This window comes from Bubalus kerabau, chromosome 5 (genome assembly GCF_029407905.1).
Source record: "Bubalus kerabau isolate K-KA32 ecotype Philippines breed swamp buffalo chromosome 5, PCC_UOA_SB_1v2, whole genome shotgun sequence".
NCBI classification, from domain to species: domain Eukaryota; kingdom Metazoa; phylum Chordata; class Mammalia; order Artiodactyla; family Bovidae; genus Bubalus; species Bubalus kerabau.
This window is the reverse complement of record NC_073628.1, coordinates 9,920,220-9,942,206: the sequence shown is the minus strand read 5'-3', so window position 1 is coordinate 9,942,206 and position 21,987 is coordinate 9,920,220. Positions and strand designations below refer to the sequence as shown.

Below are 21,987 nucleotides of genomic sequence, written 5' to 3'. Positions count from 1 at the left end.
TCAGTAGATCCAGCCACTTGGTGCTGCTCCTCCTGAGACCACCCTCAGGGCAGTGACCCACTTCTCACGGTCCTTGGACCCTCCCTGCCCCATCCTGTCCTGGCTTACGACCAGGTCCTTAAAGGAATTCCTTGGCAGTCCAGTGGTTCGGACTCTGGGTTTCCACTGCAGGGGGCACAGGTTCAATCCGTAGTAGGGTAACTAAGATCCTGCAAGCTGCACAGTGTGGCCGGCCGACCAGCAGGGGTGTGAGGGAGGGAACGAAAAGAGCTAACTAACCCAGGGAAGAAGGCCCCTTAGTGGCCGCTGGTTATGTGGCTTTATTCACAGACTCAGCACTTGCTGAGGTTGGCAGGAAAGAACATCTGGGACCAGGCTGGGCCTGGAGATGAGGGTGGCTGGGAGGCCATGCATGGGTCAGATGGGCGAGCACACAGGAGGGAACCTGTGCTGGGCCAGACCAGCGGGGGTGGGGGGCAGAGGCAGGCAGCATGCGGGAGGCCTGGCTAGATCCGAGGGAGCAGATCTACCCAGGTGGTGTCTGTGAGCCAGGGAGGGAGGGTCTGAGGGCTTCTCCAGGGCAGGGGCTGGACAGCAGGCACCCCTGCCCCTCACTCCCAGGGAAATGACTTAGTGGGACAGTCGGGATGCCTGGTGCTCCCTCCTCCTGCTGCCTTGGGGCTTGACGGCTACTGGCCACATCGGTCCCCTCTGGTGTCATTGTCCCGCTGATGCTTGGACATTTGCCTTGGGGGTGACCCACACAAGGACACCTTGGAGAGTGTTCGAGGGCCCAGCGGAGTGCGCTGTGCCTGGGGAGGGAGGGGACGCCTGGGAGGCAGGGATACTCCCTTGAGCCAAGCTTTTCTCTCAGTAGTTGGTGTTAGGGGGTGCCATCCCCCACTCGATCCAGGCCAGCTCCTGGGGCCAAGGAGGACCGCTTGGTTAAACCTCCTTTCTCCTGGCCCGCTCTACTGGCTCTGCATGGACTTCCTGCTTGAACACAAACAAGGAATCCAAAGTCCGGATACCCCCTCCCAGGCTTTCTTCCTGGTGAAGAGCCTATTCCCACCCAGAAGGGAACACAAGAACCAGTTCCCCGGGTTCCCCAGTTTGGAAAGTTGGTGGGGTCTCCCTGGGTTGTGCAGGAAGGTGACCTAGGGTCCCCGGAAGCCTGGGGGGGCTCCCCTCCCCGAGCAGGGCCCTGGGTCTGAGGTCACCACCCCTGCCCGCTTGCTACGGGGGCCGCCGGGGTGGAGGGATGCAGGCGGGAGGGCCATCAGCACTGGCGGGAGGGGGTGCGGTGCACAGAGCCGGGGCGCTTGGGGATCTTGCGCCAGCGACGCTTGTCCCAGCGGCAGAGCAGCAGCAGGCGGAAGGTGTCCCGGAAGGCCTTGTTGCAGAGCGCGTAGCACATGGGGTTGATGGTGCTGTTGACATAGCACAGCCAGTAGCCCAGCTCCCACAGGGTCTCGGGGACACAGTCCTTGCAGAAGGTGGACACCAGCACCATGATGTTGTACGGCGTCCAGGTGAGGATGAAGGCCAGCAGGATGGCGCTCAGGGTCCGAGCCGCCTTCTTCTCCTTGACCAGCGAGAAGGTCTTCCGCTTGGCCAGTTGCTCCTTTCCACGGGGCTTCTGGCCCTTGCCCGCCCGCTCGCGCCCCTTCCGGGTCGGCCTCTTGACCGTATTCGGGGAGCTCCGGGGCGGCTGCTTGGCGGGGGCCTGCGCCTCGGGGTCCACCATGGGCATCTTGATCACCACCTCGGAGCCAGGCTCCTCACCCTCCGAGGACGTGAGGGACTCCATGGAGCCTTCGTCCTCCTCCTCTTCCTCCTTCCAGCTGTAGGCCTGGAGCAGCCGGGGGGTTCGGCAGCAGCGGCAGCAGCGCCCTGGAGGGGTCTCTGGGGAGCCTTCGGCCCCCGGCTGGGACCGCTCTGAGCTGCTGCTGCTGCCGCCCCCCTTCCCCGGCGTCTCCGAGCCCTGCAGGGCCGCCAGCTCCCGGGCCCGGTTCTCTGTCTCCCGGTAGATGCGCCAGTAGAGGGCGCACATGACCGTGACGGGGAGGTAGAAGGCGGCCATGGCCGTGCCAAAGGTGATGATGGGCTGGGAGAGGAACTGGATGTAGCACTGCCCGGCCAGCACCGTCCGCTCCCCTACCAGGTACTGCCAGAAGAGGATGGCCGGGGCCCAGAGCACGAACGAAACCAGCCAGGCCAGGCCGATCATCAGGGCGGCCCGGCGGGGTGTGCGCTTGGCGCGGTAGCTCAGGGGCCGGGTCACCGAGAAGTAGCGGTCAAAGCTGATGAGCAGCAGGTTCATGACCGAGGCGTTGCTGGCCACATAGTCCAGGGCCAGCCAGAGGTCGCAGGCCAGCGTGCCCAGAGCCCAGTGGCCCATGAGCAGATACGTGGTGTAAAGGTTCATGGAGAAAGTACCGATGATGAGGTCGGCACAGGCCAGGCTCAGCAGGAAGTAGTTGTTGACCGTCTTGAGCTCCGTGTTGACCTTGAAAGAGATGAGCACCAGCAGGTTGCCTGTCACCGTGGCCAGTGACAGGAGGCCCGTGGTGATCCCGATGAAGGCCACTTGCCAGGGACCCTTTCCCGGTGCCAGGACAGTGATGTTGGGGCTGACGGCAGGTGGCGCTGAGGTATTCATGGTGGCTGGGTGGAGTAGGGGAGGCAGCCCTTCCTTTAATCACAGGACGGGGCTTCCTCAGGGGCCGGTCATCACCTGAAAAGAAAGGACATGCGCTTGGGTTGGGCTGCAGGACGCCTCCCAGAGCCTGGAGCAGAAGGTGTTGGGAGCCCAGCCTCTGCCCTCTCAGAGCGGCAGCCAGACAGCATCACACCATCCTCACTGGTGCCCACGTCTGGTCACTTAGAATGCACTTTCCCAGCCACCAATGGATTTACCAGCGGCCTGAGGGGGAGGGGATGGCTTTGGCATCCAGAGATCTGAGTCCCCATTCCAGCTTCACCATTCAGACTCCGAGACTCAATTTTCTCATCGGGAAATTGCTGCTAATGCTTGTCTAGCTTAACTCATGCGGCAGGAGTGGGGAGACTGGCGTACATGGGACTGCCACATTTTCAAAGCATTTCAGTCAATTTTATTAAAGCTTTCATTTTCTGAGTAGTTACTACATGCCAGACACAGGGCTAAGCGCTTAATTGAATTACCTAATTTAATTGTTGAACATTCCAGACTTCCCTGGTGGTCCAGTGGTTAAGAATCCACCTGCCAATGCAAGGGACAGGGGTTCAATACCTGGGGGAAGAGGGGCACTAAGCCCACGCACCACAACTAGAGAAGCCTGTGCAGCTGCAGTGAAGACCCAGCACAGCCAAATATATATATATATCTATATATATATCTATATATAGATATATATATCTAGCATTTGTAGGAGGAAGGTCTCTTATGACCCCCATTTCACAAAGGCAACCGTGGTTCCAGCTGGCTTTGTGGCGAGGCCATAGTGACACGGGTGGTGTGTGATCAGAACCCACTTCCCTCGCTCACTCTTAGAGTATGTGAAGATCCAGCAGGATTCTTCTGTGAAATAGGGAGTGTTGGGAAGGCGGGGGGGCAGGGGTCTCCAGAGAAGAGAGGGGGAAAGAGATACAAGCAAAGGGGCGTGGCACATGAGCGCATGCGCAGTTTGGGGCTGGAGCAAATACTTATGAGGTCATCAGGGGAAGTAGAGCCAGGCCCAGACGCTCGCCTGGTGATGGAAAATCTGGAGTAAAAGCAAGCAGCATAGGTGAGGGCCTCAGCTCCCACATAAGCGGGAGTTTGGTTACAGATGTAGTGTGCGAGGCCACAGCGGAGTGGAGGGCAGCAAGGGGAACAGGAAGATCCCCCAGACTGCCTGAAGCTGGAGTCCAGCCCGGGCACTAAGGGTGGGTAGAGAGAAAAGCCATGACTCTTAGCGACCACTGGCCTGGCAGAGGCCCAGCCTTGCTGCTGGATGTTCTCCTTCAGGGCTTCAGACATCCTTCTGTTGGTTGAAGAGACTGGGTCTTCTCCTACCTTCAGGGCCGGTATCCTTGGAAAAATTCCAAGGGAGAGACGTTGGGCAGGGACCCAGCAAGCCCTGGTGTTCCTGGGGACCTGGTCTGTGATGAGGAGACTAGAGTCTGTGAGAGGCCACTGGTGAGGGATGCCTTGGTGCTGCATGGCTAGGCGTGTCTGTGTGACAGCAACTCTCAGGATGAGGAATTCAGAGTGTGACAGAGCAAGACAGGCTGTGGCTGTCAGTGCTCCTGGGTCTGGGACAATTTGCACATGATGGGGCACAAGGGGAAGTCCTGGCTGAAAAACCTGGGCTCTGGAGTCAGACTGTCTGCATTTGAATCCAGGCCATACCATGCACTGGGTGTGTGGTCTCCTCTAGTGATGCCACTGCTATATGCCTGGGTTTCCTTAGCTGACAAATGGTAATAATGCCTGTCCCTAGCTAACGCTTGAGGAATTATTGCCTGGCTTAGAGAGTCAATAGATGTCAAGTGCTTAGAATAGCCCTGGTCCATGGTTCCCATGAACACAGCAAGGGTAGCAACAAGGGCTCCCTCCTGCCCAGAAGTGTCTGCTTCTTTGATGAAAATTTCTAATACTATGGGGAATTCACTGGTGGTTCAGTGGTTGCGGCTCTGCACTTCCTCTGCAGGGGGCATAGGTTCAAACCTGATCCCTGGTTGGGGAACTAAGATCCCACATGCCACGTCCCCCCAAAATTCTATGATAACAGCAACTAACAATAATAATGGTCACTGCTATTAGTTAGCATCCCTTAGGGCCAGTCACTACTCAGAGTACCTATGTATCCTTTTTCACTTAACCTTAACAAGGAATCTATGACCTAGGGATTGTTTTTCTTTCCATTTTATAGATGAAGAAACTGAGGCTGAGAAAAACACAAGAATTTGTACAAGATCACACAGCTAAGGTAGGAACCAGGATTGGAGCCCAAGCAGTAAGTTCCAATGAAACTTTATTTATAAAACTGATGGTCAGGTGGTCCAGTGGCTAAGCTCCATGCTCCCAACGCAGGGGTCTTGGGTTTGATCCCTGGTCAGGGAACTAGATTCCACCTGCCACAGCTAAGACCCTGTAGCTAAATATACAACACTACACTTATTTAGTGTAGCTAAATAAGTAAATAAATAAAAATAAATATAAAACCCCCCTGGTTGTTGGCTTAGGAGCCATAGTTTGCCAATTTGAACTAAAAATATTACACTAAAATATGATTTATCTTGCTTACTGAGCTCTGTTGCAACCTCGTCCCTTAACGGAAGTCAGGCAGGAGGCTGGGATCAGACTGTAGGTGCTTGGGCTTTTCCCTGTGCGGTCACTGGTGGAAACTACCCTTGACAGGTAACCCTGAACAATTGTGATCCCTTTGATCATCTAGACTCAGTGCTGTTTGTGCCCATTGCAGAAATGGAGCAACTGAGGTCCAGAGCAAAAAGAAAAAGGTATTGTGTAGTCTAAGGTCTCCTGGTTCCTAGACTGGGTGCTGGCGTCCACATCCCAAGCCTGGGTGCCTTGGGGGCAGTTCTGTAGCCTCCAGCGGCTCCCTGGGACAAAACCTGCGAAGACTGAACAGAAGAGGAGCTTACAGGCCTAAGCTTACAGGCCTGCACCCTCCGCAACTGCAGGGGTGTGACCAAGAGCTCTGCCATTGTACTTGGTCCTTACACCGCACCAGGGTTAGGACTAGGTGGGATGAGTGAGGCACTTGCTTTGCGTGCAGAATTTAAGTAGATGCCCCAAACTCAGTCATGAAGAAAGTAACATTTTAACGTGACATTTAAAGAATAGAAATCCATGCAAAACATCCATCATGCACACAATTTTAAACTGAGACAGATCCAACCCTGCATCTGCGCAAACACCTCATCGCCCATGCCTCGCCCTAATCCTGCTGGCCCTGGTTCTGACCAAACTTGATTTACAAAAACAGGCCACCTGTGGGCTGTAATTTGCTGTTTGATTTTCAAAAATATTACATTACAATATTATTTATCTTGACTAGTGAGGTATTTTTGTACCCACTCCTTGAATTTTGCTCCAAGGCGAGCACCTCACTCGCCTCACCCTAATTCCTGCATTGCTGATCACAGCCCTGGGTTTGAATCTCCACGCTGTCCCTTCCTAGCTGTGTGATCATCAGCAACGACTTAACCTTTCATTCCCTGTAGCCCTGCCTCCCTCAGCTGATGGGGATACATGCATGTTCAGTCTTGTCCAACTCTTTGTGACCCCATGGACTGTAGCCAGGCTCCTCTGTCCATGGAATTTTCCAGGCAAGAATACTGGAGTGGCTTGCCATTTCCTCCTCCAGGGGATCTTCCTGGCCTAGGCATCGAACCTGGGTCTCTTGGGTCTCCTGCACTGACAGGCAGATTCTCTACCACTGCACCTGGGAAGCCTGCTGATAAGAATGTGCTGTGCTGTGCTTGGTCGCTTCAGTTGTGTCCAATAAGAATAATAGTATCCAAAGTGCTTGGCTCTGAAATGACTCTCAGTCAACAGCCTCTGCTATTGTTCCTGACTCCTCATTCTGATCCACTGACTCTCATCTGACTGTCCCCTGCCCTTTCCTCTCCAGATCCTGGCAGAGCCCATCTCTGGTCCCCAGACTGCTCATTTGTCCAGTGGAGGAGTGGGACCTGCCTGACATCTGGAGAGATTTTACAGGATCCTAAAACCAGGATTCCAAGATGGCTTGAAAGCACAGGAGATAATAGCTAAGAACATCCTCACCTATAAAATGGACCAAGTCCTGGAGGGGAGGCTGCAGGGGCTGACGGCTCACTTAGCTTCTCTCAGCCCCGGACCTGCAAGCTTCAAGGCCACGTTCTTTCCTCTTAGCTGACCCTCTGTGCCCCACCTATGAGATGTGAGGGCCTCCCTTCGGGGACAGCTGGGGGAAAGAGAAGGGCAGAGGTTCTGGCGAACTGGACCCTGATTCTTGCCACCGGCTGGACCTTCTGAGCCCTTGGGATGTGGCCCAGAAAGACAGCCGTCTGTGACTTTATCTTTTGTCCACAATCAGAAGCGGGGGTCCTCCCCCAGACCCCTCTTGGACTGTAATTTGCTCCAGAGAAGGTTCCTGGAGGCCTGCTCTGGTCCCTGCTGTATGACCTTGGGGAGGTTTCCTTAAATCCTTACTGGGGGCAATCTTCAATAAGGCAAAGCCTCTTTAAGGCTACTGGTGGGTCAGCAAGATGATGGCTGAGAAAGAATGTGGCTTCCAGAGACTGTGGGTGATTTCCCTGTGGGGAATTCCCTTGGGCTGAAAGTCTGGGTGCCAGGGTTCAGCAGCAGCTCCAGAATTTCTACAGGGGAGGGACTTAGGGTTAGCCCTCTGGTTGAAAGGGGTGTGTGTGTGGTGGAAGCTGTATTGCATAGCATATTCTGTGAAAACATCCATGGGAGTGGGGTGGTTGGTTAATGGGGATCACAGGGGCTGGGGGGAAGACTTCCCAAGGAAGTCCTTGCATTGCCTTTGTTTCAAGCCCCATCTCTGCTCTTGTCTTGCTGGGTGACCTTGGTTAAGTTCTAGTCCCGACCTGGTACCTTTCTATAGGATGAGTGCTTGTGTGTGAGAGTGTGTGCATTGCTGAGTGAGAATAAGAAACTGGAGTAGGGGTGGGACTTCTCTGGCAGTCCAGCAGTTGAGGCTCTGCACTTCCAAGGCATGGGGCACGGGTGTGATCCTGGTCGGGGAACTAAGATCCCACATGCCTCACAGCACAGCCAAAAATTAAAAAAAAAAAAAAAGAGAAATGATGAGGGTCTTTATGGGGATGGGTTGGGACATCCTCTGAGGGTGTCTGGGGTAGAGGAAGGTAGAAAGGAAACAGGAGGCACTTTTCTGCCCAGAACTGTGGCTTCCTGATAAAGGTCTTTGGGAGCTTTTAATAATATTATCATAGCAACTAATATTTACAGGCTGCTTACTATAAGCAGACATGGCTCTAAGCATTACATAACGTGATTTAATTGACCTGTTACAAATTCTTGGGAAATAGGTTCTATTATCTTCAATTGGCAAAAGGACCAATGAGGCTCTAACCTGATAGCTCATCACTGATGCAGTCAGGATTTGGACTTAGGTGGTCTGCTTGCAACCTGGTGTGCGGCAGTTCACCAGGTCACAAAGAGTCGGATGTGACTTTGTGACTGAACAACAGTCTGCCTCCAGGGCTAACCGCTTGGGTGCCTACTCCAAATGCTGTGGGGATGGGGGGCTCAATGGCCTCCTTGCCTACTTTGACTAGCTTGGCCAAACCCTGGGTTGAATCAGTCAATAGGGATGAATCAGTCCTTCCCTGAGAACCTTGTCTGCCTGTGTGTGTGTGCGTGTATGTGACAGCGTGTGTCATCTATCTGGATGACGTACGATCACAGTGCTACGGGAAGGCGGTGGTCCAGCTGTAGCTCTCTGCTTGGCACACAGCAGTTGCTCAGTAAACATCTGTGGAATAAATCCATGGATGTACATGGAGATCTCCTGATTGACTGTAGGACTTTGAGTATGAGGCTGAGCCTGCAGCAACAGAGGGTGGGTGGAGTGATGGGAGTCTGAACTGGCTCCCGAGTATGGTCCCTCCACTCTGTCCAGTTCCTGTATCCCTTCACCTGCCAGGTCCCTGCCCCTCTGTGAGACCTTGCCTGGCTTGAAAGGACCGGAGAAAAATCCCCAGGAGCATCCTCAACTGTCAAATGGACCAGGGAAGCCCTGCCCACCTGCCTGCAGGGAGGCCAGGGCAGGACCAGGCTGGACTGTGCCTTCCAGTGTTGGGGAGGAAAATGTCAGCCTGGGCTCAAAGAGTTAAGGGATGAGGTCAGAGCCTTGAGCAGGGGCAGGCTAGCCAGCGCCCTGGACCAATCCCCAGGGGCCGGGATCTGGCTGGTAAGAGGAAGGGGGAGGGGAGAGATTGATGGGGAGAGGGATGCTTGAACACTGGGGCTTCCTGAATCTTACCACTGGTCAAGGAGTGCAGAAGGGAAGGCAGAGAATGAGGGGGTGCTGGGGGAGAGATTCAGGGGGAGGAGTGAAGCCATCTTGTGATTCTGGAAGTCGGCAGAACCCTGGCTGGAGAGAACGGGCGATACAGGGGAGAAGGAGGTATGAGGTGGGGGCCGTGGGGCTGGGTACCTGGGACCTCACACGTGCAGGGAAGGCGGTCCTCTGGCCAGGCCTCCTGACCCGTCCGTCCCTTCTGCGGGGGCCTTAACCCCCAAACCAGCTTGTCAGAGGTAGCTCTCCCCACCCCAGGGTTAATTTTTCTCTGAAGGTAGCTCTTGACCCATTAAAGGTTTACACAGCTTCCACCTCTGATGTCTGGCTTTGGAAAGGAGGGGGTAAACTGATACACTTTATCACCTTTCCAGGCTCAACAGTCACTCCGGGGGAGTGCTGACTACCCCAGGGAAGGGCAGGAGCCATCAGTTAACTGCTCATAATGCGCGGCTGAGCCGGAAGAGGAGCGTCAGCCTTAGAACCAGTGCCAAATACTCTCACTGTTGATGGGACCTTAACCAGTTGCCCAACTTTAGCCGGATCATGTCAGAGCCTGGCAGTTAGCAGGCTGGGCCCCAGAGCCCACTCTGTCAGGTGGCATCAGAAGTACCTGGCCCTCATCCTCCTTTCCGCATGCCCTCTGCTCTACTCCTTGCGCTCCTCTCCCCATTTCCTTTCTTCTCTCTCCCTCCCTCCCCCATCTTTCTAGGCATCACCATGGCATCACAGCAGAACAGAAACCCAGGCGAGATGTTCACCCACCTCTCCCCGCCCGCCCAGGAGCCCCAGCTCACAGAGCTCGCTGTTCCCCCCACCCCATCCTGCTCAGGGAGGTGGGAGTTCAAGGCTGTACTGAGGGTGAGGAGAACGGCTCCAGCCAGACCCCTCGATATTCCTTCTGTGGACCATGAGCATGTCCCTGCCCCTTCCTCAGCCTCAGTCTCCCCATCTGTACAATGGGGAGGTTCCTTTCTAGTCTGACATGACTTCTGCCTACCTTCTTCTTGACCCTTTGGACTCCTCTTTGCACTTGGGGATCCAGTTCTCAGCCCTCCAGGACCCAGCCGAGGAGCCCCAGAGTCACATCTTCTGCAGCCCCCATTTCATCATTTCCTCCCCTGCCTTCCATATCGCAGTGGTGATTCACAGCTTGCCCAGTGGCGGTCAGGGGCAGAGAACCAACTCTCATCTGACAGCTCAGTGAACAGCTGATTACCCAGGGGCAGGAGACTGTCCAGCTGCAGGAGACAGACTGACTCCTTCCGGCCATTTGGGGCAGGAGGCCCTGGGTCAGCCTGGGCGGTGCTGCAGGTATGTTTTCTGGGAAGCAGTGGACTCTCCACTGGCACTGATAACCCCCCAAGCAGCACCTGTCGGAGTGACCCGATGAAAGCTGCCCACCCCCTCCCCAGATGCCAGCTCAGAAGCTGGCACTCTGCAAGAATCAGAGTGCCCTGGCCTCCAGCCCATCCCTACATTGTGAAGTCTGGGGGCCCTGGGGTGGGTACTGGCATGGGGCCCATTCGTATCAATGCATTACCTGGGTATAGGGCTGTGATCTGCCCTGCGGGAGCCCAAGGTTACTATGGGACATAGGGAGGGCCCTCTGGGCTCTTGGACACATCAGGACCACGTTCCCTGGCCGGCGTGGCTGTCCATGCGCCCATGTCCCCCCGGGAGCCCTGGAGCTCTTGGCCTGGTCTCCTGCTGGCGTCTGGCCCGGCACCCACCTTGGCATCCCGCTTGTCCATCTGGCCAGCAGCCTGGTTCAGTCCATCGTGGAGGAGCTGAAGGTGGATGGGGATGGTGGGAGTCAGGTTCCCTGAGGGAGGAGAGGAGGAGGTTCTGAGACTGGCACCCCAGTCGGGGGGCAGTCAACCTCCCCCAAAGATTTTGGTGGCAAGGGCTACCTCTTGGTCCCCTGCCCTCCCTACACTGTCCCTGGGGCTTGGGGGCTCTGCCTGCTGCATGGCAAGCTGACCCCTTCTGGGCTCTGGGTCCAGAGTTCTAGGGGCTCCCCAGCTCTTTTTCCAGCTGAACCCCAGAAAAACATTAGGTGTATCCCAGAGCAGGCAGGAGATGGGGTACGTGGAGCAGCGTTACAGAGCCTTGGCCTCTAGACCCCTCCCTGGCCCCCTCCTCTCTCTGGGGTCCCTCCTCATTTCCTTCTAGTCCTGGTCCCTGCCTTGCTCGAGGACCCTGCTTCTACTGCCCCCACCTCAGTGGAGCCCCTCCCAAGCTCTCTCAAACGTACTCACCATGGGGCTGGAGAGGGGTCTGAAGGGTCCTCAGCCTTGCTGTCTCTCCGGGGGCTGGCGGTGTCTCCAGGGACCCAAACACCTGGCTCCCGGGGGAGCTGCGCCCTGTGCTGGCAGCCGGAGAGGCACAGCCGGTGATTGGCATGTCCCCACCCCCTGGCACGCCAGCCTTGGGGGGAGGGAGGAAGAGAAAGAGGGAGGGAGGAAAGAGAGGAAAGGAAGGGAGGGGGAGCTAGAGGGAAGCCTTGGGCAGCGTCCGGGGTTTACAGTGGGGCCCTGGAGCGTGGCCTCCTTCTCCACTAGGGCACCCAATTCCAGCTCCTACAGGTAGGGTGCAGGACAGGAGGGAGATGAGCCCAGGAAGGCTAAAAGTCCAGAATGGGAAAGAAGGCGGATACAGGGAGACAACACCCACACCCAAAGCACACAGGCTCGGCTGCACACACACAAAGGCACACTGTTGCCCCGGCTCCTTCCCCCACCCAGCCTTAGAGCCCCAGCCTGCATGTACCAGGCCGGTCGGTGTTCACATGCCTGTTTCCCCAGCACACACGCCCTGCCCCCTTGCACGTGCCCACGCGCCCACCACACCCAGCCCCACACCCTGCTCTTTCTCCCTGCTGGGAAGGAGCTGGATTCCTTCTGTTTGGAAATGACACATTGGGCCTCACGTGAGAGGCTCCAACTTGGAAGAGACCCCAGAGGGCTGGCGCGCGCACCCCAGGCTGAGGCTGAGCGGCCGCGGAGCCGAGCCCCGCGTGCTGGTTTTCTGTCCCCGCTGCACAGCCGGTTGTGAGGGCACATGGGTGAATGGTTTGCGGGGATGATTGTGTGTGTGGGGGAATGTATGCCTGCTCCATGCGTTGCTGAGTGCCCTGCACATTTGTGTCCCTGAGTACGCATGTCACCGTGCAGCTGGTGGAAACGCAGGTGTCGCCCCATGGGTCTGAAGCCAGGACTTGTGTCTGTGTTCGGTGTGTGTCTGAGTGTTGCCCAACTGTGGAACTTGCTAATTCTGACAAGTGAGGCAGCCTCTACCTCTCTGCCTGTGCCACCCCCAGCTTCCACCTGGAAGACAGACAGACAGGCAGACAGACAGCTCTCCTCCCAGCCTGTCAAACTCTGTCTCCCCTGACTCCCACTTGGGGCTCACAGGTGTGCCCCTGGCAGGTGATAGGCTGCCTTTCCTTCCCCCACCCTCCTGGAGCCCCACTGCTTGGTCAGCACTGCGTCCCCCACCAACCCCCTGCCCCCCAGGCTGGTTTGGATTTCTGTGTTGAGTTTCCTCAGAGATAGAACCCCTGGGGACCTTTTGCCATAGAGACCTGGGTCGTGCCCAGCCCTCACCTGGTCCTAGAGACCTCCTGGGGTGCTGGCCACAGAGCAGAGGTGGGGAGGCTACTGCTGGGTCCTTTGCTTCCCTGGGCTGTGCTGAAGCCCTGGGGTGGAAAGCCGGAAGGACCAGGATCATCTATTCGCAGGATGTAGATGAGAAAACCAAAGAGCAGAGGTGGGTTTAAAATGTGCTTGGCAAGTGTTTGCACTCAGGTCCCTCAGCTCTCAGCTCGAAACTCTGGAGGGGCGGGGGTGGGGGGTGGGGGGTGGGAACTGCCCTACCACTGGCCCCTTGCCCTTCCCAGCATCCAGCACCCCTCTCAATCCTGATGCCCGAGGGGTAACCTGGGCTTCCTCAGGCTGGAGCCCCGGTTGCCAATGGAGTCAGGTGGAGCGGAAACTCTGGTCCCTGGGATGCAGCCAGCCACCATCGTGCCCCTGGTGGGTGGGCACACGTGGCAGGTACATGTGGGGGCATCTCTGCTTCTCAAAGCCAGCTGCACCTAGAGCAAGCACCCAGGCTATCTCCTCTCTGAAGTCCAGGAGACCCTGCCGCTTGGAGAGGAATCTGAGCAACCCCCTCCCACTCCGGGGTCAGCCAGCCGGGCAGGGGAGGGTCAGAACTCGACCAGTCCCTGCCCGTGGGCGCGGATACCCGCTGCCCCCTGCTGGACTGCGCTCGATTTGCGGCGGCGGCTTGTGCGCGCGGTGGGGCTGCGTGTACTTGTGCGCGTACACGTGGCTGAGTGTGGGGGTGTCAGGCCTCCACGCTCAACATCCATTTCCGAGTCTGAATCAGGCTCTCTTCTTGCCCCCTCCCCCCAAGCTCCTTGGTCTCCCTTTTCTCTTCTCCCACCGCCTCTGCACACGTCCCTTTAGAAATAAAAACACTTATTTTGTAGGCGGGAGAGGAGGGTGACCAGCTTTCCCTTGCCTCCTCCTGGGTGCCCCTCTCTGTCCCAAGAGGTTTGTTTGCTCTTTAAGTCCGTGCAGCCGCGGAGGCAGGGGGGTGACGCCCCCCGCCCCAGCCCACCCCCGATTGTATGTTCTCGGCCCCAGACTTGGCTGAGTCCGCTTACCAGATGGGGAAACTGAGGCAGGAAGGGAGAAGGGATGTAGGGCCGGGAGAAGCTCTCCCACCCGGCTCTCTCACCGCCCCCGCACCCGCGCCGGATTTAGCCGCAGGGAGGCTGGGAACATTGTCTTTATTTTAAGCCACCGAGTGCGGCACGAACGCGGCTGCTCGCGACAAAGGGCTCGGCGAGGCAGCGGCAGGCGGCGCACGTGGGGGTCCAGCCCCGCCCCCGCGCGACCCTCAGCCGCAGTCGGACGGCCGGGCTTGACCTCGGCCATTTCCCTTTTCTGGCCTTTCGGGAGGGATCCCTGTTCGCACAGGCTCCTGGCGGTTGCTATTTTGGTCGTCTGGCCGAGGATTCACTCACTCCTTTAGGCCACCGGGGGAACAGGGGGTCGTCCCGTAGGGCCGGGTTCCTCTCTCAGCCTCCTCTCCTGGAGGAGGAGAGAAGCTGCCTTGGGTGGGAACTAGCTCTCCCGCTTCCCAGTGGAGGCGCCCTGAGCAAGTTAGGGCCCCCTCTACGTCTGTTTCATCATCACTCAGGGCACTTAGAAATACTTCCCTGACGGCGCTGTTTGATCGCCAGTTGCAGGTTAAACCTGGCACTGGCGTTTGTTACAAGTGAAAGCCATTATCATTGTTATTTATAACTCGTATTGAGCACTTACTAAGTGTCCGGTACTGTTAAGGGCTCTTAATTAACTAGTTTTGTTTCTCACTGCAACTCCCAGAGGGAGCTTCTATTATAATTCCCATTTTACAGATGAGTAGAGGTATAAGCAGCTAGCGTGCCAGGGGGTTTCACGTAGGATGCGGTCAGCGTGCCTGGGGCGGTCCGGGGACTGGGGTCGCGGAGGGAGAGTGAAGGCTTCAGGGATGTCAGAAACCGGTGACAGCATTTGTAAAAATTCGAGGATCTTGGCTGAAAGCCGCGCGCCGGTGCGGGAAGGAAGTGAGCGCTGCGCTCCTGCTGTGCGCTCGCAGCCCCTCAGCTTAACTTTCACCCTCGGCTTGAAGCCACTTTAGCAACTCAAACCGAGATAAACTTGCCGCTTATCAGTGCTACTTCCTGTTCTGGGAGAAGGTGGCGGAGTGGGCGGCCCTCCCGGCCTTAACCAGACCTAGGGTTGGTCCTCAGCGCCCTCTGGAATGCACCTGGGTTGGTGATCTCACCGGTGGTGGGAAGGGGCCTCCATTCCCAGAGGGGAGGCAGCCGGTCGTCCTGGGGGTACGCTTCCTTGATATGTTCCCCCCACCCCGACCCCCACTGCTTTAGGCCCTCAGCCTCGTTACCCTCTGCCTCTCACCTTCCGTGCGGAGGGACTAATTCCCAGATTTAAAAGATGGAGGAGGCCTAGAAAGGTGCCCCTCCCGATCCCCTGCAGTCCCTGCAGCCCGGGGGGCTGGAGGAAAGTGACTTCTACAAAGGCATCATCTTGGACAGGGAATTGGGCTTTTCCCAGTCTAGTTGCAAAGATAAGGCCTCTTAGGAACAATCTCCCCTTCACCTACTGGGCGCTTCACTTCCCCGGCATGGCTCTGTTCTGGGAGCCTCGGGGCAGGCGGAGGGCCCACAAAAGCCCAGCGCCGCCTGCCAAGTCAGCTTCCAAAAAAGAATGGAGTCTGGCGACCCGGAGAGTGGCGCCTCGCGCGGCCTGAACCTGCAGGGGCGCTGCCTAGTCCTCACGGCGGGTGGGGTCTAGTTAACCGGGCGCCCGGGGTCTGACGGTGATTGTTGGGAACCGAGGCAACGCATCCTGGACGAATCTCTGGGTCCCGGTGGGACTAGGGCGCCTGGAGAAGCTGCGTTCCCTCAGGGCGCGCGTTAGCGTTCCCTTGTTCCGCCTGTGAGGACCTTGGAGTCCAGGTCACTTGCTGCCGCCTAGGAGCTGGACGCACTGTGGCCGTGCGGCCGGGACGGAGGAAAGGCGCGCTTTCCGCCGCACGATGGAGGCCCGTGCTTCGCGCCCAAATCTCTGTGGCCAAAAGCAGCTCGAAAAATCGGATTAACAGCATCGACTTTGCTACGCTTGGTTAATGGATACCCGGCCCCATGTTTTCACGCCACACGGTATAGGGGCCCCGGCCCGGGCCAAGGACGACGTGAGGGTGCTGGAGAGAAGTCAGGTCGAGGTGTGGGCAGAATCTTAGGGCGGGATCCCGGCCCTGAGGTTTTGATGTACAAGGCTTTCCCCAAACTCTGTGTAGCTGAGTCCGAGTGCCCAGGGAGTGGCCGGGTGAGGCAGGACGGATTTCGGGGTTCCCTGCTCCCAACCCAGCTAAATTTGCTTCCTTTCCTGGTAACACCCTTCCCTCCGACTCCGACTCCCGAGGGCATGTACTCTGTCTTCGAATTTCCCACCGAGGCGGAGACCGAAGCTCGAAGCCCACGAAAGCGAGGAAAGGGACGGAGCCAGGCGAGTGGAGCCTAAGCCGGATCCCTCTCCCACCCATCTCTCGGCGATACCCTCGCCTCGCACAGGCGCAGCAAGTCCATCCGTGGCAGCGAGCTGCTCTTCACTCTCCGAGCCTCCGCCCGGGTCCTTGAACTCAGTACTCGCTGCCCGGGCCGCTCCAGTGGTACCCACCGCTCTCTGCAGTTCCCGCCGCGCCCTCTAGCGGCCAGCTCTGCTTCTTGCCTGGGACCCGGGCGCCGAGAGGCCGGGGTGCCTGGGGCTGGTGCCCAGAGCGTATTTTCCTTCGCGGGGGGAAAGAAATGATAGTACATATTCCTTCTTCATAGACTACGGTGAAGACTTTTCGTTGGCATGGGTGAGTAAAGGATGGTGCAGATCTAGCTCTAGGAAGAAATAGGAGTTCGGTACCTTGCTTGCATGGTGTGATCACTGACCTAGAGCTAGACATCCTGGAATGTGAAGTCAAGTGGGCCTTAGAAAGCATCACTATGAACAAAGCTAGTGGAGGTGATGGAATCCCAGTTGAGTTATTCCAAATCCTGAAAGATGATTCTGTGAAAGTGCTGCACTCAATATGCCAGCAAATTTGGAAAACTCAGCAGTGGCCACAGGACTGGAAAAGGTCAGTTTTCATTCCAATCCCAAAGAAAGACAATGCCAAAGAATGCTCAAACTACCACACAATTGCACTCATCTCACACGCTAGTAAAGTAATGCTCAAAATTCTCCAAGCCAGGCTTCAGCAATATGTGAACCGTGAACTTCCAGATGTTCAAGCTGGTTTTAGAAAAGGCAGAGGAACCAGAGATCAAATTGCCAACATCCGCTGGATCATGGAAAAAGCAAGAGAGTTCCAGAAAAGCATCTATTTCTGCTTTATTGACTTTGCCAAAGCCTTTGACTGTGTGGATCACAATAAACTGTGGAAAATTCTGAAAGAGATGGGAATACCAGACCACCTCTTGAGAAATTTGTATGCAGGTCAGGAAGCAACAGTTAGAACTGGACACGGAACAACAGCCTGGTTCCAAATAGGAAAAGGAGTTCGTCAAGGCTGTATATTGTCACCCTGCTTATTTAAATTATATGCAGAGTACATCATGAGAAATGCTGGACTGGAGGAAACACAAGCTGGAATCAAGAAAATATCAATAACCTCAGATATGCAGATGACACCACCCTTATGGCAGAAAGTGAAGAGGAACTCAAATGCCTCTTGATGAAAGTGAAAGTGGAGATTGAAAAAGTTGGCTTCAAGCTCAACATTCAGAAAACGAAGATCATGGCATCTGGTCCCATCACTTCATGGGAAATAGATGGGGAAACAGTGGAAACGGTGTCAGACTTCATTTTTCTGGGCTCCAAAATCACTACAGATGGTGACTGCAGCCATGAAATTAAAAGACACTTGCTCCTTGGAAGGAAAGTTATGATCAACCTAGATAGCATATTGAAAAGCAGAGACATTATTTTGCCACCAAAGGTCCGTCTAGTCAAGGCTATGGTTTTTCCAGTGATCATGTATGGATGTGAGAGTTGGACTGTGAAGAAGGCTGAGCGCCGAAGAATTGATGCTTTTGAACTGTGGTGTTGGAGAAGACTCTTGAGAGTCCCTTGGACTGTAAGGAGATCCAACCAGTCCATTCTAAAGGAGATCAGCCCTGGGATTTCTTTGGAAGGAATGATGCTAAGGCTGAAACTCCAGTACTTTGGCCACCTCATGCAAAGAGTTGACTCATTGGAAAAGCCTCTGATGCTGAGAGGGATTGGGGGCAGGAGGAGAAGGGGACAACAGAGGATGAGATGGCTGGATGGCATCACTGACTCGATGGACGTGAGTCTGGGTGAACTCCGGGAGTTGGTGATGGACAGGGAGGCCTGGTGTGCTGCGAATCATGGGGTTGCAGAGAGTCGGACACGACTGAGCGACTGATCTGATCTGATCTGATCTGACCTTGCTTGCAGCGCTTGCTACCGGCTACCGAGTTTGTAAACACTTCATTTGTTGTTGTTCAGTCGCTCAGTCCTGTCCAGACTCTTTTCATGTGGTACATGACTACTGGAAAAACCATAGCTTTGACTAGACGGACCTTTGTTGGTAAAGTAATGTCTCTGCTTTTTAATACGCTTTCTAGGTTTGTCATAGCTTTTTTCCCAAGGAGCAAGTGCCTTTTAATTTCATGTCTGCAGTCACCATCTGCAGTGATTTTGGAGCCCCCAAAATAAAGTCTCTCACTGTTTCCATTGTTTCCCCATCTATTTGCCATGAAGTGATGGGACCAGATGCCATGATCTTTGTTTTCTGAATGTTGAATTTTAAGTCAACTTTTTGACTTTCCTCTTTCACTTTCATCACGAGGCTCTTTAGTTCTTCACTTTCTGCCATAAGGGTAATGTCATCTGCAAATCTGGGGTTATTGATATTTCTCCCAGCAATCTTGATTCCAGCTTGTGTTTCATCCAGCTACTGCATTCATAAACACTTTAGTGCCCTTTCTCATTTAACCCTCCTAATGGCTCCTTGCTACAGGCACAATTATGACCTCCCTTTTGACTTCCCTGGTGGCTTAGATGGTAAAGCATCTGCCTACAATGCGGGAGACCTGGGTTCAATCCCTGGGTCGGGAAGATCTCCTGGAGAAGGAAACGGCAACTCACTCCAGTATTCTTACTTGGAAAATCCCATGGACAGAGGAACCTCGTAAGCTACAGTCCGTGGGGTCACAAAGAGTTGGACACGACTGAGCAACTTCACTTCACTTTTACATACAGAAAACTGTGGTCCACATCTTGTTGAGAACTCTTTAGGTGATTTCTAAGACACAGGGTATCACGGGAACTGCTAAGCCAGTGTTTCTCCCAGTCATTCATTCTGATGTTCCATTTATTTAGCAAACACATGGGCCCAACTGTGTGCAGGCACTGTTCTCAGTGTTTTATGTGTTTTCACTAATTTAATTTTCATAGCAACCTGAAGAAGTAGGTAGAATTATTGTCCCCATATTATAGATGAGAAAACTGAGGCACTGAGAGGTCCAGTCGTCTGTTCAAGGTCACATGGCTAGTAGGTGCCAGAGCTTCCCAATCATCGCTTTTGCCCTATCCTAAAGATCCCTCAAATGTCAATGTCGGTGTATCCATATCTCTTCTTTCCTTCTCATCCATTTCCCTGGGCTGTGGGGCAATCAGCTTTTCTGCCAGGGTCTAACACAACCCTGGCCCCGTGGCCCCCCTTCCCTGCCCCCTTGGCGCCTCCTGCCAGGCCCAGCACTGAAGGAGGCCTGACCAGGGAAGGGATTGATGACTCTGAGTGGACCTTGGAGGCCGCCTGTTTACTCCGCTGGCCAGCACACGCTGTGATTAACCCTGCACAATCGAGTTAGAACCTGTAGCCCCAGGGCTGAGGCCAGTGAGGGGGAGGGGCCTGCCGGCTCCAGCTGCCTCTCCCTCTCCCTGGGGCACTTCAGGGGTTGGCTGCAAGCTGGAGCCCCCTGGAGAAGGGCGTGTGCCCCACCAGCAGTGGTAGGGAGCACACAGTCCTCAGGGGTAGGGACCAAACTTCCCCACCCTGCTTCCTCTTCCCACAGAGTACCCGAGGCTCAGAAAGGGAGCGGTTCGGTGTGTATCAGAGACGTGAAGTGAAGTCGCTCAGTCGTGTCCGACTCTTTGCGACCCCATGGACGGTAGCCTACCAGGCTCCGCCGTCCATGGGATTTTCCAGGCAAGAGTACTGAAGTGGGCTGCCATTTCTTTCTCCAGGGGATCTTCCCATACCAGGGACCGAACCCGGGTCTCCTGCATTGCAGACAGACGCTTTACCGTCTGAACCACCAGGGAAGCCTTTTTCAAAAGGAAACTTCTAGCAGAAAATGGCAGCCGTACAGGAAAGGAGGAAGGAAGGCTGGGTCTGGGTCTGGCTTTTGGATGGTGGGTCTCAAGCTGTGTCATTTCTAGGGTGAACATTTATCTCTGTGTTTTCCTCCTAGGCACGTGAACCTTTCCACTGAGCATATGCCCTGCCTGCTCTAGCTTCCTGCCACCAACAGCCAGTGGGGTGGCTCTGTAACCTACCTGGGGTAGAGGAAGACAGGGATAAAAGCCCACCTCCAGCTTAGCCATCCTCCTTTACCCAACAGTCCAGGGATAGGTCTCCAGAGTTGTCACCCCGTGCTGTGTGCTGTGCCTAACTAAGGTGTGTCCGACTCTTTGCTACCCCATGAACTGTAGCCCGCCAAGCTCCTCTGTCCATGGGGAGTCTCCAGACAATAATACTGGAGTGGGTTGCCATGCCCTCTTCCAGGGGATCTTCCCAACCCAGGGATCAAACTCAGTTCTCCTGCATTGCAGGTGGATTCTTTACCATCTGAGACCCTAGGGAAGCCCAGTACTCCCTGTTAAAAAACCCCACAGTGCAGCCTATGCCGTATCCTACTTCGTCCAGATTGATTATGCAGTCTTGAGGGAACAGTCTGGAATCTATGCCCAGCACTGTGTTCAACAGTGGGGAGGGAACAGGAGAAACCAGAGCCCGGAAGCCATGGGATTGGTGAGTGAGTTGAGGAGACAAGATTGATCCTGAGAAAGGTACCAGGGTGGACCAGAGTCCATGAGCTTCCTGAGCTTAGGGATAAAGGTGAAGAAAGGTAGAGTGATGGTCGGTGGGAGCTGGCCCCAGTGGGGAGGATGTAGGCCTGGGAGGAGGATCTGATTCTCAAGGTTACTTAGTTTTCAGGGCACCAGGATGTTGGAGTCAAGTTGGGGGCCAAGGCGAGCGCACCTTGTGGGGAAGAAATAGTCATGGCTTCTCTCCCAGCCTCAGGCTACCCTTCCATAAATGGAATTGAGGACACAGGCAAAGATGGAAGAGATGCACTATCTGGTCCTAGAGGACTTTCCCAGCTTTGATGTTCTTTAAAAATGGGATACTTGGGGTTTTACTCAGCTCTGTCTCTCCTGTTCATGAGATCTTGGGCACATTACTCTCCGTCTCTGAGTTTTGGTAAAGCTGGAAGTAAAATGGGAGGCTAGTTTAGTATACCTCAAAGTTTATTTTGCAGAACATTAGTAGGTGTAAGTTATAAGAAAAAAGTCTTCTATGATAAATTAATTAGGCTTTCTTTACTGCAGGAACCTATCAGAGCCTTTATTTATTTTTCACACTCTAAATTTTTTTTAAATTGGAGGATAATTGCTTTACAATCTTGTGTTGGTTTCTGCCATACATCAACATGAATCAGCCACAGATATACACATGTTCCTTCCCTCTTGAACCTCCCTCCCACCTCCCACCCCATCCCACCCACCAAGGCTGTCACAGAGCACTGGCCTGAGCTCCCTGCACTGCACAGCAACTTCCCATTAGCCGTGGTTGTTGTTGTTGTTCAGTTGCTCAGTTGTGTCTGACTCTTTGTGACCCCTTGGACTGCAGCACACCAGGCTTCCCTGTCTTTCACCATCTCCTGGAGCTTGCTCGAACTCCTGTCCATTGAGTTGGTGATGCCATCCAACCATCTCATCCTCTGTTTCCCATTTCTCCTCCTGCCTTCAATCTTTCCCAGCATCAGGGTCTTTTCCAAAAAGTCGGCTCTTTGCATCAGGTGGCCAAAGTATTGGAGCCTCAGCTTCAGCATCAGTCCTTCCAATGAATATTCAGGTTTGATTTCCTTTAAGATTGACTGGTTTGATCTCCTAGCAGTCCAAGGGACTTTCAAGAGTCTTCTCCAACACCACAATTCAAAAGCATCAATTCTTCGGCACTCAGGCTTCTTCCTTATGGTCCAACTCTAACATTCATACATGACTACTGGGAAAACCATAGCTTTAAATATACAGACCTTTGTTGGCAAAGTAATGTCTCT

General features: G+C 54.9%; 2 protein-coding genes across 2 annotated transcripts in view; both read right to left on the bottom strand.

Moving 5' to 3' along the window:
- The window catches only part of NXF1 (nuclear RNA export factor 1), a 160,259-nt gene that overhangs the window by 120,711 nt on the left and 17,561 nt on the right, over window positions 1–21,987 (bottom strand). The window lies entirely within an intron of this gene.
- On the bottom strand, window positions 250–2,703 carry CHRM1 (cholinergic receptor muscarinic 1). The gene has a single exon (XM_055581009.1). The coding sequence runs from the start codon at window positions 2,660–2,662 to the stop codon at window positions 1,280–1,282; it is 1,383 nt and encodes a 460-aa protein (XP_055436984.1). The 5' UTR covers window positions 2,663–2,703; the 3' UTR covers window positions 250–1,279.

Excerpts from the sequence above, each read along its gene's own strand:
- CHRM1 (XM_055581009.1), bottom strand. The coding sequence starts at position 2,662 with ATGAATACCTCAGCGCCACCTGCCGTCAGCCCCAACATCACTGTCCTG.